This window comes from Crocuta crocuta, unplaced genomic scaffold (genome assembly GCF_008692635.1).
Source record: "Crocuta crocuta isolate KB4526 unplaced genomic scaffold, BGI_CrCroc_1.0 scaffold167, whole genome shotgun sequence".
NCBI classification, from domain to species: domain Eukaryota; kingdom Metazoa; phylum Chordata; class Mammalia; order Carnivora; family Hyaenidae; genus Crocuta; species Crocuta crocuta.
In genome coordinates, this window is record NW_027532406.1 from 5237597 (window position 1) to 5250826 (window position 13230).

The 13230-nt window shown below is 54.6% G+C and overlaps 1 protein-coding gene across 1 annotated transcript in view; it reads right to left on the minus strand.

Annotated features, from left to right (window-relative positions):
* Nucleotides 1–263: 263 nt before the first annotated feature.
* The window catches only part of ADAMTS14 (ADAM metallopeptidase with thrombospondin type 1 motif 14), a gene marked incomplete at its 5' end in the record, with an annotated part of 78897 nt that continues 65930 nt past the window's right edge, over nt 264–13230 (minus strand). The window contains 7 exons of the mRNA XM_077778497.1: nt 264–1058; nt 3275–3385; nt 3510–3639; nt 7131–7338; nt 9035–9167; nt 9615–9783; nt 11176–11339. Coding sequence (XP_077634623.1) covers nt 598–1058; nt 3275–3385; nt 3510–3639; nt 7131–7338; nt 9035–9167; nt 9615–9783; nt 11176–11339 — 1376 coding nt within the window. The remainder of the gene's footprint in view (nt 1059–3274; nt 3386–3509; nt 3640–7130; nt 7339–9034; nt 9168–9614; nt 9784–11175; nt 11340–13230) is intronic.

A 13230-nucleotide genomic window follows, 5' to 3' on the forward strand; every position in this document is an offset into this window, starting at 1 on the left:
CTGCCTTCCGGCCAGCCAGGGCCAGCTGGATTCTGGCCTTGGCCCCGGCCGGCGGAGCATTGAGGTGCTCCTGCTGTGAAGAGCTGGGCCTGAGAGCAACTAGCCTCCCACCTCCCCCAGCCCTGCAGCCAGAGCCTCATGGCCATGGTTACCCCCAGCCCCCTCCCTCGAGGACTGCCCTGAGAGTGCCCCCCGCTCACCTCCCCTGGGCCCTCTGTGCCTCTCCAGGCAGAGGTGCCAGATAGACAGGACCCCTGGCAAAGGCAGGCAGCTGGAAGGATCCAGAGTGGGGGAGGAGGGGGTGCTAGCTGACCTCAGTCCTGCCAGGAGACAGACAGGAGCCCCTGAGAGGTTTGGCTCTGTCACCCCGGCTGCTTGCTGAGGTATCTCCACTTAGGGCCTTCCCTGACCATTTTCTTGCTCAGGCACCCACATCACGGGGTCAAGTGTCACAGCCCCAAACTAGAACAACAAGAAGGCAAATAATTTAGAAGGAAGTCTGTGTTTGCCCCTGCCCCGCTGTGTGCCCCCTGAGCCGACGGTCTCCGGGGCGGCACACAGTGTAAACCTGACTGGCGGGATAGGCAAGGTGGGGGCTCAGGTCACCAGGGAGGTGGCGGGGAGGCTGCTGCCTGGGTGCTTCGGGTCTTCCCTGAGCCGCCCCTTTTCCTCGGAGGCTGGCACAGGTGCCCTGGTCCAGCCCCAAGGCAGTCCCCGGGGGGCGCTGGGGGACGTGCCCCCGGGTGCTCCGGTGCTCAGCTTCTGGGGAGTAGAGCGGTGCTGGGTCCCTGGTGGACTGGTGCCCAGAGGTCCCGGGAGCTGTGTGGGCCGGTCATCTGCTCCCGTGGTGGGTTCCCCAGCATCCAGGGGGGACTCAGGACTCCCGGGAGAAGAGAATGGTGGCGGGGAGGCCAGGCCAGGGCCCGGGCTGGTGTCAGGGCCCACGGCCCTCTTGGAACAGGACTCACAGCACAGCCGGTGGAAGCCGGGGATGGAGCAGTAGCGGTCGAGGACTTCCGCCTGGCAGAAGATGGACCGGTCCCCCGCACAGGGCTCCGCTGCACACACAGCACAAGGACCGCTGCTGGGTGGATGCCTCCACCTCCCTCTCAGCCCCCCAACCGCCAGCCTCCAGCGCCGGGCCTCGCTCCACCTGCTCTAAAGCTGTGCCCCAGAGGGCACCGCAGGGAGGCCTGAAGGGAGAGGCTGGCCGGCATAAGAGCCCTTGTTTTCTGGAAGAGGAACTAAAATCCCTGAGAGCAGTGGTCCTCAAAGTAGGGTCTCCACACACAAAGCATCGGCATCGATGCCAGTTCTCAAGCCCCATCCAGACCTACTGAGTCAGAAGTTCTGGGCGTGGGGCCCAGCTCTGCGTTTTGACGAAAACTTCAAGTGATTCCAATGCGTGGACAAATCTGAGAACCACGGGCCTACATCGTCAGTCGTCAGATGTGACTGCAAAGTGCAACCCCCCAGGACTTTACAAATAGGGACTGCTCACCTCGCACGCCCAGGGAGACGGACTGGTCAGTGTGGCCTGGGTGCTGGGTGGTCCTGACCCACAGCAAGGCTTGGAAACCCTGCTCCCGATGAAGTAGGAGCCCTGGTCCCCTCCCAATCCACCCAAAGAAGCCGATCCACTCGCAGATGCCCAGGTAACCCACACTTGTGACAAGCCGATGCAACATCCTGCTACCTGCCCATACCCATTTGGAACAGTAAGCCCTCCACGAACAAACTTGGAATCAAGCAGATCTGGGTTCCAATGAGACTCTACCACTTAGAGTGTGAGCCCTTGGGAAAGTCACTTAAGCTCTCCAACCCTCAGTTTCCTCCCCTATAAAATGGGAATAATCTAGACATGTACCCACGAACGATAACATTATGATTCTAAATACCATTTATAAAGTTCCTGGCATATAGGGATGCCCACTCTACAACGTTCATTTGCTTTGGTTCAAATGTCATCTAAAGATGATTTTGTGTTTCTATGATAGTTCCAGGTAGGTCTCTCCAGACAACGTGAAGGCAGAAACTTTGCTTTCTACTGATTTTTTCTGTGTGTGTGTGTGTGTGTGTGTGTGTGTGTGTGTGTGTGTGTAGGGAAGGGGCAGGGGGGGAGAGGCTGGTTTAGGGCAACAGGAAAAAGATTAGGGAAAAAAAGGAAAGCCAGTGGCCTCTAGATGGCGCCCGAATTCTAGGACCAGAATCAGAGCCTTCCCCTTGCTCCCGGATGGGAAACACAAGGAACTCAGGCACTTGCGCAGCCTGCTTCTCAGAACAGGGTCAGGGCAGCAGCCAGGCTGGAGCCAGAAGATCCTCTGTGTACATCTAGTGAGGAGATGAGCTGAGCGCAGAGGCGTTTAGGGATTTGCACAGGGTCACATAGCCAGTTGGTCCTCCAAATAAAATTTACGGTTTGTGATTTTTCTGCTACTTGTCTTGTCAGACCCTAGTCCTTGAGAAGACGAAGTAGGAAAAAAGAGAAAGAATCTAGGAAGGGGGTATAGTGTCTGGTATATAGCAGATGCTCAGTTAACATTAATGGATGGATGGATGGATGGATGGATGGGTGGATGGGTGGGTGGGTAGATGGATGGAGGGATACATGGATGATGAATGGATGGAGGATAGATGGATGGATACATGGATGATGAATGGATGGGTAGATGGATGGATAGATGGGTGGATGGACTAACTGACTTCTGATCATGAAGCAGAGAGAAAGTACTACTACTATTTCTGTTGTTATCTGACAGCTAGGCAGGAGTGCATGCATTATCTCATTTAATTCCCTCAACAGCCCTACAAAGACAGCTCAGGTCTACTATTGCTTATCCCAAAACCTTGAAACCAGTTATGATTGATAATTTAGAACTTCTGAAGTTAGAAAAGTAATAGTCACATTATAGAACATCCGTAGTAGGGAGTGGAACATCCCCTTGTAACCACAGCAATGTTTCTGTAGCAAAAGAATAACTGATCTCTTGTTGGGTCAGCTCAGATTCTGCTGCCAAATGAGTCTGCACCAAATTTAGGGAACCACTCACAGCTTTCCACATTGTGGAACCTCGGGTAAGGGGTTCCTTACCTAACCTGTGGACCGGTATGGGCAGCACCCCAAGCTCATGGCTGGGGACCCTGAGGCTCCAGGAGGCTGAGGTCATGTGGACAGACCAGAAGCTGGGGCTTGTCCCACCGCACAGCCTGTGCTTGGGACATGGCGGCCACTGGAAGGTTTGGGGCTGGGGATTGGGTCCAGATATATACGTACGTGATGATATCTTGTTAATGGGATGTAAGGGCCCAGACTGTGGCACCCACTGTCCTTGTGGGGTCACAGGTTCCCGAATGTCAGCCCTCGCTGTTGAGTTCTGGAGATTTCCTGTGGGTGGGGGGAAGCAGCTCTAGTATTGGAGATTTCTGGGGGCTAAGGATGCAAGCTGGGCTGGGTTTCACGTCTAGGCCAGAGGAGCCAGGCCTGCACCTCCCCATCCTCTCCAGCTTACCTCCACAGGGGGGAAGGCTGCAGACCTGGACAGTGTCCGGCTTCTCGCCCTCACACTGCCCAAGGCTGTTGGCGTTGGTCCGGCACACCACCTGCCGCTGCTGGATGCCCTCCCCGCAGGTGGCGGAGCACTGTCTCGGGAAGGCCGGGGCCAGGTCAGGCCACAGTGGCCGGGGAGGGGCAGGTGGGGAGACAAGAGGAAAGGGGCAGTGAGCTCCAGAGTCCAGCCAATGGCCAGGATGGAAAGATACGGAGGAGGGCGCCGGGTTTCTACCTGACCAGAGGGACATGCAAAGGCCGCTCGCTCTAACTAGCCTCAGCAAGACAGAACACCAACTGCCCCTAGTCCTGTGCCAGGCGAATGGCCGCTGCCCTCAGCTCAGAAGCCCGCGAACCTTCCTGTCACCTACGCAGTGAATCCTGGTTCGGGAGGGCACCTCTGGGACTGCATTCCAGCACTCCTGCCTGTGTCTGCCATGTCTGGCCTATGCCTCCTGGGTCCCTAAATATTTCGTGGATCATTCATGCAAACTCCCCTCTTGAGATCCACCAGCCTGAGGGACACGGAGCAGGCTCACTCACCTGATATCTTAATAATGGGATGTAAGGACCCGGACTGTGACATTTGCTACACTGAGAGAGCCAGGGGACAGGGTCCCCATGAACCTCATTAGCTCTGACATTCAATGCCTCTGCATCTCAACACAGTAAAACACAGCTGCCAGAGGCATGTTCACAAGTGTCCCCTGGGGCGCCTGGGTGGTTCAGTCGGTTAAGCATCTGACTCTTGATTTCAGCTCAGGTCATGATCTCACGGTTGGTGGGTTTGAGCCCCGTGTCGGGCTCTGTGCTGATGCGTGGAGCCTGCTGCTTAGGATTTTCTCTCTCTACCTCTCTCTCTGCCCCTACCCAGCTCATGCTCTCTCTTTCTCTCTCTGTCTCAAAATAAATAAATAAACTTAAAAGTGTCTTCTGGGGCACCTGGGTGGCTCAGTCAGTTGAGCATCCAACTTCAGCTCAGGTCATGATCTCAGGGTTCATGGGTTCAAGCCCCATGTCAGGCTCTGTGCTGACATCAGGAGCCTGCTTCGGATTCTGTGTCTCCCTCTTTCTGCCCCTCCCCAACTCGCGCTCTGTCTTTCTCTGTCTTTCAAAAATAAATAAATAAATAAAACATTGAAAAAAAAGTATCTTCTTCCCCAAAAGGGAAAGGCGTGGGAACAAAGGCAAACAGTTTACAAAGCCAGCTGCGTACATCATCCTGGGGCCTCACCTCCTCTGAGAGATGGGGTCTGGAGGGGGCTCTCAGAAAGCAGGGCTGCCCGGGGTGACCAGGCCACAGGGCGGGGGAGGAGCCACAGAGGTGTGTTTCTCCTGCTGGGCCAGAGGGGGACAGGAGCATGACAGGCCACCCAGACTATGGGACTACATGGCTCGTTCACCAAGGATGATAATGACAACAGCTCCTGACACTCTGTCTGTCCGTCTTACAGGAGCAACAGTCTTCTACCACCTGTCACCTCACTGTCAGTTTTATATAAGGGTCCTTGTGGGCCAGCGGTCTTTCTGTTTTATATTAAAACAAATAAAGCTATACATTATGGAGAAGAAGATAAAATCTGCCTGCGTTGTGTGGGGATTTGGGGTATTTAAAAATACTCTTTCTTCTGCAATATTCTAAGCATCCAGAAAAGCATGAGGAAGTTGGTCACTAAAGCCTGTTCGAATACCACCAGCAGCTTGAATATATCAGCATTCCGGCAGATTTTCAAATACTGTGCTGCACCTCTTTAAACTTTAAGTGCATGGGGTCCCATTGAAAGTGATCTGCCTTCGTATTTCAGTATTTTTCTCACCTATTTCTCTGAGGTTTATCCACATTGGCAAGTATACTTCAAGCTTGTCTTTTTCAATCTGTGGTATTTTATTGTATGACCAGATGATGTTTTTTGGGGTCCAATCTCCTAGAGATGGACATTTAGGGTATTTCCTGATATCCCGCTATTACAAGAAGCATTGTTGTGCTTATCTTTGTGACCAGAGGTTTTAAAACTTATGGTATATATATATCATATATATATATATATATAATAACACTGACTATTTTAACCTTTTTAAGTAACAGTTCACTGGCATTAAGTACATTTACAATGTTGTACAATTCTGGATGTTCTACATCCAGAACTTTTTCCTTCTTCCTAAGCTGAAACCCTGTCTCCATTAAACACGGACTCCCCAGACCCCCTCCTCCAGCCCCAGGCACCCACCACCCTTCTCCTTTCTGTCTCTATGAACCTGACCACTCTTGGTAAGTGGAATCATACAGCATTTGTCATTTTGTGTCTGGCCGATTTCCCTTATCATAATGCCTTCAAGGTTAAAATCAAATGGATTTTTTATGAAAAAATTTTTTAATGTTTATTTATTTTTGAGAGAGAGAGGGAGAGAGAGAGAGAGCATGAGCAGGGAAGCAGCAGAAAGAGAGGGAGACACAGAATCCGAAGCAGGCTCCAGGCTCTGAGCTGTCAGCACAGAGCCCAATGTGGGGCTCAAACCCACAAACTGTGAGATCATGACCTGAGCCAAAGTTGGACGCTTAACTGACTGAGCCCCCCAGGACCCCACTTAGAATACATTCTAACTCCTCACAAAGCCCTGCAGGACTGACCTCTGCCTGCCTCTCTGTCATCCCAAAGCCCCTGTCCCTTCCATTCAGCTCCAGTCCCATTGTCCTTTGGTTTCTGGAATACCGCAAGGGTCTTCCTGTGGCTCAGCCTTCAAGTCTCAACTCAAATGTCACCTCCTCAGGGAGGTCCTCCCAGATATATTACCCCCATTTACTTCTGCACAGCTCCAACTGCATCTGTAAATGCTTTTGTTATTGGCTTAGGTCTCTCTCACTGGACTGTAGGCTACATGAGGACAAGGGTCCTGTCTGTCTAGTGGATGACAGATTCCAGGCATTCCTAGTACAGTGTGCCTGGCACGAGGCTGGCATTCAGTAAATATTTCTTTAAATTTTTTTTTTAATGTTTTTTATTTATTTCTAGGAGAGAGAGAGAGAGACAGCGTGAGCAGGGGAGGGTCAGAGAGAGAGGGAGTCACAGACTCTGAAACAGGCAACAGGCTCTGAGCTGGCAGTCAGCACAGAGCCTGACGCGGGGCTCGAACCCACGAACCGCGAGATCATGACCTAAGCGAAAGTCGGATGCTTAACCGACTAAGCCACCCAGGCGCCCCAAATATTTCTTAAATGCAAGAAAGTGCTTGTTTGCTCACCTGTATCTCGGGGGTATTAACCCATGCCTCCTAGTTCTGGCCTGGTTCTAGGTCAGAGCACACAGTGAATGAATATAAAGGCCTAGCCGAGGCCCATGGCCCAGCATACGTAGGAGCTGTTGGACTTGGATTTTAGAAAATGCAGATCAGATCAGATCAGATCAGATCAGATCAGATCAGATGTGGGGAGAGAAATTCAGGCAGAGGCTCTCTGCCAGCAGGGGGCACCACATCTCTTAGCAGCTCCCCACCCAGACCCACCTTTCCTTCCCCCTCCCCCACCGGACTCCCCAGAGAAGGTGTCCCCTGGCCCAGCCCCTCCCACCCTCTGAGAACAACTCACCTGGGACCAGGCTCCCATGCGCCACTGGGCTGGACAGGGCACACGGAGGCAGGGCCGCCGGGCCTCAGGCCGGTCCCCAGGGCAGGCCTTGGCCGGCATGGCCTTGTGGGTACCGTTGGAGAGGGGCAGCAGGCACTGCACCCCCCGGGTCTGCACCCCCAGCTTCCCGCAGCTCCGGCTGCAGGCACCCCACTCTTCTATCACCCACCTGGAGACAGACAGGGCAAAAGGCGAAGGGGAGGTGGGTCCATGAGGACGCTTCCTCCCACGGTCGCTCCCGCCCCCTGAATCGCTAAGGCGGGAGCTGGGAAGTGGGTCTGAGCTCCAGAATGCTGGGAGCCAAGACAACTGTCCATGGCTCTGCTGCTGCCAGGCTGTGTGGCCTTAGGAGGTCACTTATGATCTCCTCCACTTCCTCATCTGAAAAATGCATGGGTATTATGCATCTTTAAACTGTACCCTGCATGCCCGCAGGCAAGTTACGAATAGCAGAATTCTTTCAACATTTGGTAAATATTGGAGTGTCTCCAGTGGCCAGGTCCTGTCCTAGTGCTGAGATACGCATGAGACTCATGGCTGGTAGAGTGGAGCCCCCGGCCCTGGGGCTCTTGGGACAACGAAAGGACTTGTATACTTAAAGCACCCGGCAGAGTGCATACATGCAGTGGGCATGTAATAAATACAGGCGCTGTTACTATCACCATCAGCACCTGCAGAGTTTTGGTGCTGATCAGCTAAGCTGGTGGTCTGCCTCGTCTTTTAGCCACAAAGCTTCCAAGAGCACCATCAGCAGACACCACTGATGGCTTAGACAAAGACAAAAAGGGCTCTGGTGAGGTGGTGAGAGGGGCAGCCCCAACCCACCCCCCTCTCAGCTTCCTGAGACATCTTTTAGTGAATGAGGGCTCTTCTGGCCAACCTTTTCCTTTAAAAGACAAAACCAAAAAGGCCCCAAACTTCATTTAGCATTTTACGGTTGAGAAGCTGGGGTTGGAGGGAGGGCGTGATGTGCCCAGGATCCCAGCAGAGTCAGCGCCACATGCTCTGTGGCCACAGACGTGGGCAGGGACAGTGGCCCGCATGCAGTGAGAAAAGGAAGTGCAGAGCACTGAGGGGCGGAGTATCCCGGCCTGGTTCAAGGCACAGGGAGGCCAGGGTGGGCTCTGCGCTGGTCCTGGCCCAGAGGTCCCCATAGCCTGAGCTGCTGTGAGTCAGCCCGGCCGAGTTAGACCACTCAGACCCTGGAAGATTCCTGGAGAGGCTTGAAAGTGGACTCGGGGCCCTGCCTGGGGCCTGGGGCCTGGGGCTATCTCTGTGATGGGCTCAAGGCCACGCCTCAACTTCCCACAAAGTCATAGCTCTTCTCCGTCATGAGTCTCCTTTCAAATAAGCCCAAGAACGTTATCTTGTGCCCAAATGAGCCTGTCTCCTCAGGTCAGAGAACCCACTCAGGGGGTAGACAACAGCTGGGGGCCACTGGACAGCATCCTGGCCTGAGCCCCAGGATCTAGAAGCACTGAGGTCCATTCTACCTCATGGTCCCCTCGGATCACTGAGGGAAAGCTGTGTCCCCAAAGTGGGCCTGTTTCCCCATCTATAAAAGAATGCTGGAAGGGGCCTAACAAAAGAAGCACTGTTCTTCTGGGAGTGGAAATTAATCCAGAAACCCCACAGGGGACAGACGGAGGCGGATGCGGCTAGATTGGCAAGGAGCACAGCACTGGCCACGGACAGAGTCCGCCGTGTGGGCTGCTCTGCTCAGGGAGTCCCGGGTGCAGGGGCCGTGATCCTCGACACTCAGGGCCAGAGGAAGCGGCCCCTCCTCCAGGACCAGAGCTACGAGAAGGTCAGCGACGCCCACGGAGATGGGGTTGGGCTCCCAGTCCGTCCCCCAGGACACTCACGAGGGCTGGGCACACGGGTGTTGGTTGCAGCGCCGGCGGATGGGCTTGGGCCTCTTCCTGTGGTCGCACAGGTGCCGCTGGACCATGTGGTGGTCGCGCCGGCGCCGGCAGCCATATTTGGTGAACTGGATCCCTGGAGGGAGGATGGGCTGACTTGGGCCTGGTACCACCAGGCCCCCGCTGTTCCACCGGGGCCTGTGCCTTGATACCCCTCCTGCCCAAGTCACTCTCTGAAGAAGCCTTCCTTGATCAGCCCATCTCATGTGTCCCTGGCATAGAGCCAGTGGTGCAGGGACTGGTAAGGGGGCACCTGGCTCTGGACAGCTGTCTCCCCACATAGCTGAGGAGCCCTTACAGGGCGCAGGCCTTGCCCCAGTACTGCTCCAGCCCTCCCAGCCCCATCCCCAAGGCCCTGGCCAGGTAGGCTGCCACACCCGAGAGATCTTTAAGGAGAAACTGAGGCACAAGCTAGGGACACAGAAAGGGGAGATAGGGTTGGCCCCCCCGCCACTCCTGCTCTTGCCCTGCAGAGCCCTGGGCTGCCCCACGAGGCAGCCAGATGGGCTGGGCAGGCCCGTACCTCCTCCGCAGGCCTTGGTACAGGGGGCCCAGTTCTTGAGCGCCCACTCGTAGGTGTCTGTCTCCTCCAGGAGCACGTTGTTACTCCCGATAAGGGGCAGCAAGTCCTCATGGATGATGTACTTGTAGGCCAGGCTGCTGCGGGGGCCACCCTCAGCTGGGGGGAGCACCTGAGGGGAGGCAGAGGAGGTGGCACAGGATTGGAGAGCAGAGAAGCAGGGCCGGCATGGGGGGGATACAGGGAGGAGGGGTCGAAGGAAGGATGTGGGGTCAGCACCAAGCATGACCTGGGAGATCATTCGGACCAGCAGCCATGCAGCAAACTCAGACTATGCACCAAGACTATGCACCAAGAATCAATGTGTGCTCATTGATCACTTCCCTTCCCAGAGACCTAAAGTTCTAATGAGGGCAGGAGCCATATTTGCTGGTCTGTCCTGCCTACCGGGGGCATCCACACTACCCGGCTCTAGCAAATGGTCTGTGAGACTCTTACCAGATCTCTGGTTGCAAATATTGTCTCCCATTCTGAGCTTGCCTTCTGTCTTCATAATGCCTTTTTGATGTACAAAAGTTCTAAACCTCCATGAAGACCAATTTACCTAGTTTTCTTGTGTTGCCCAGGCTTCCGGCATCATAATGAAGATACAAGGTCATGAGATTTCTCTCTCTATTCTCTCTAAGAGTTCTAGGGTTTTAGCTCTTTTACTTAGATATGTGATCCAGTTTGAGCTCTATTTTGTATGTGGTGTGAGGTACGGGTTCAACTTCTTTCTTTTACACGTGGATAGCCAGCTGTCCGGGCACCATTAGGTGACGAGATTATTCTTTGCCCACTGAATGGTCTTGGTACCCTCATCGCAAATCACTGGCCACAGGGGCATGGGTGGTCAGTAAATATAAGGTGAACAGAAAATACACACAGAATGAAATAATACGCTGATACCAATAGGCTTCAGACCCTGCCCTCTTGGGCCTCTCTAACTAGTGAGAGTAGCACCGGGAAAACAGCCCATCCAAGCTCTCTCTGGCACGAACCAGCCAGTGTCAAGAGCACCACAGACAAAGCCCCTCCTGGTCTAATCTCCTGCATGAATAATCCCTCTCCATAAGCCCTGGTCCACGGTCTAGGAAGAGGGGGTGTGGGAGGAGGTGGACCCCAGCAAGGACAGTGACTCCATCCCCCTCTCAGGAGGCTGGCAGCATGGGCTGGCACCCCCCCAGGTCCCTTGCGGGCAATGCCATAATGCAAGCAGACATCGGGTGATGCCAGGGCGACAGGAGGAACCAACACAGGTGTCCCCTCCCACCCCCGGGCCCTATTTCTGATGCTGCCTTAAGGAGAACAGACTCCGCCTCAGAGTAAGACAACCATTCCTTTCTCCCTTCTCATATGCCATCCGCCAGCCTTCATGCGCAGAGGGCACCCAGGCCTTGGCCTTGACCAGCTGCTAAAGACACTGCAACAGGAGGCCTGTGCTGGCTCAATGGTGAAGACAATGAGCTGGGGGGGGCCTGGGCGGGGGCAGCAAGGGGGTGGACCATTCCGGGCGGGGGCTCACCAGGACGGCAATGGCTTCAGGCAGGGGCCCACTGGTCTTGAGGCTTTCCTTGGCGTCCTCCACCACATACTCCCACTCCAGGCCCATGGCGGTAAAGGTCCGGCTCATTGCTTCCTTGCCCTTGGGGTTGAGGATGAAGCTGCCTGTGACCTGGTTCTTCACCGCTGGCCATGGGGAGAGGGTCACACAGATTTCTATTCCCCTCCACGGGAGCACTAGCCAGACCTCCTCTGGGACTTCGAGACCTTCCTCATGAGTCCCCAGGGGCTCCCTATGACCGGGCACCCCTTTCCACCAGAACCTTCCCCAGTCGGATGAGTCACCACGCTGTCTGCACACAGCGTCCCTGCCCCTAGACCCTGGCATACCCCATTCTTCCCACTGTCTTCCCTTCTTCCTGTCTGACTACTCTTCATCCATATGTGAGGCTCAGCACAATATCCCCTCCTCTAGGAAGCCTTCTTTTTTTTTAAATAAGTTTCCCTTTTTTAATATATATTTGTATTTTTAAGAGAGAGCAGGGAGGGGCAGAGAGAAAGAGAGACAGAGAATCCCAATCAGGCTCCATGCTGTCAGCACAGAGCCTGGTGCGGGGCCTGAACCCACGAACCATGAGATCACAACCTGAGCCGAAACCAAGAGTCAGATGCTTAACCAACTAAGCCAGCCAGGCGACCCCAGGAAGCCTTCTTTGATTGCCCAGTCCAAAGGGACCTGCCCTCCCTTCTACAGCAGAGCATGAGGCTAAGAGTACAGGCTCTGGCGCCAGATCGACCTGGGAAGTTACTTAGCCTCCCTGTGCTGCCACCATTTCACCATCTGTGAAATGGGAATGGTAATTATACCTAGCTCACAGGGCCATGGCCGCATGAGGACAATCGCAGGACCCCACTCCCACCTATCTGCCCTGGGACCCTTCGGGACAATTAAAAGAGTCCATGTGTGTAAAGAACTAGGCGGAGTGCACGACAGGCAGTAAATGGGAGGCACTATTACAGCCACCAGAAGAGCACCCAATATTTTGCATTGTTGTCTGTCTCCCCCACAGCCTGCCAGTGTATATCCTCCATCTTGGTGTCCTTGGGGCCTGGCACGGAACAAGTTTTAAAAACATCTGTAGATGCCCACCCTTTGAAGTCCTGCTGAGTGACTAGCTCTTTACTTGTTACCCAAAGGTGTCGGGCGGCAGGTGAGTGGGAGGTACACAGGTGCAGATGGCCTGGCAAAGGCCCCTGTGTCACGGCTTTGGCCACCCTGGAGGCGGTAGGCTGGGGAAGGGCTGCAGACTCGGACTCGAGCCCCCCAGCCCAGGTGGAAGAGCAAAGGCTCTAGAGACCTGGGGTGTCCCTGCCTGGTGCCAATGGCAACCATTCAGCGTAATTATGACCAGAAGGGCCAACAATTCAGAGCACTAACCATGCACTGGTCACTCCGGTACCCGCCTCAATGGAATCCTCACACTCATCCCAAGGCTGGCGCTATTATTAGTCCAGATGGGGACTTAGAGACCCATGAGGGGCAAAGGTGTGTCCCGGACCCACAGAGCGCTGGTGGCCCTGCTGAGCAAGAGGAGAGATGCCCTCTCATCTCTCGATGCCTGAGCCCCCCTGCTCCCAGAATCGCCAGACCTAGAGCCAGAGCCGGGCCTGGCCTCAGATCTCCCCACGGCTCTGTCTGCTACGGCAGCCGGCGTCCCTGGCCCTGGCTGTCCATCCACCGTTCCTGGGGCGGTGGGCTGGACTCTGCGTGAACCTCACCACCCAGGCCTACCTCTGAGTCCCGGCCCTCCCCCTGGCCCCACTCTGTGCCCTGAACAGCTCCAGCCTCATTTTACCACGCTTCCTTCCCTTCATTAGGCTTCACAGATTCTGCATTTTTTACACATGGAAGGTTTGCAGCAGCCCTGCACCAAGCGAGTCCATTGGGGCCGTTTTTCCAACAGCATTTGCTCACTTTGTGTCTCTGGGTCACAATTTGGAAATTCTTGCAGTGTTTCCAACTCTTTCACGATTATTAACTTTGTTTGTCATGGTGATCTGTGGCCAGTGATCTCTG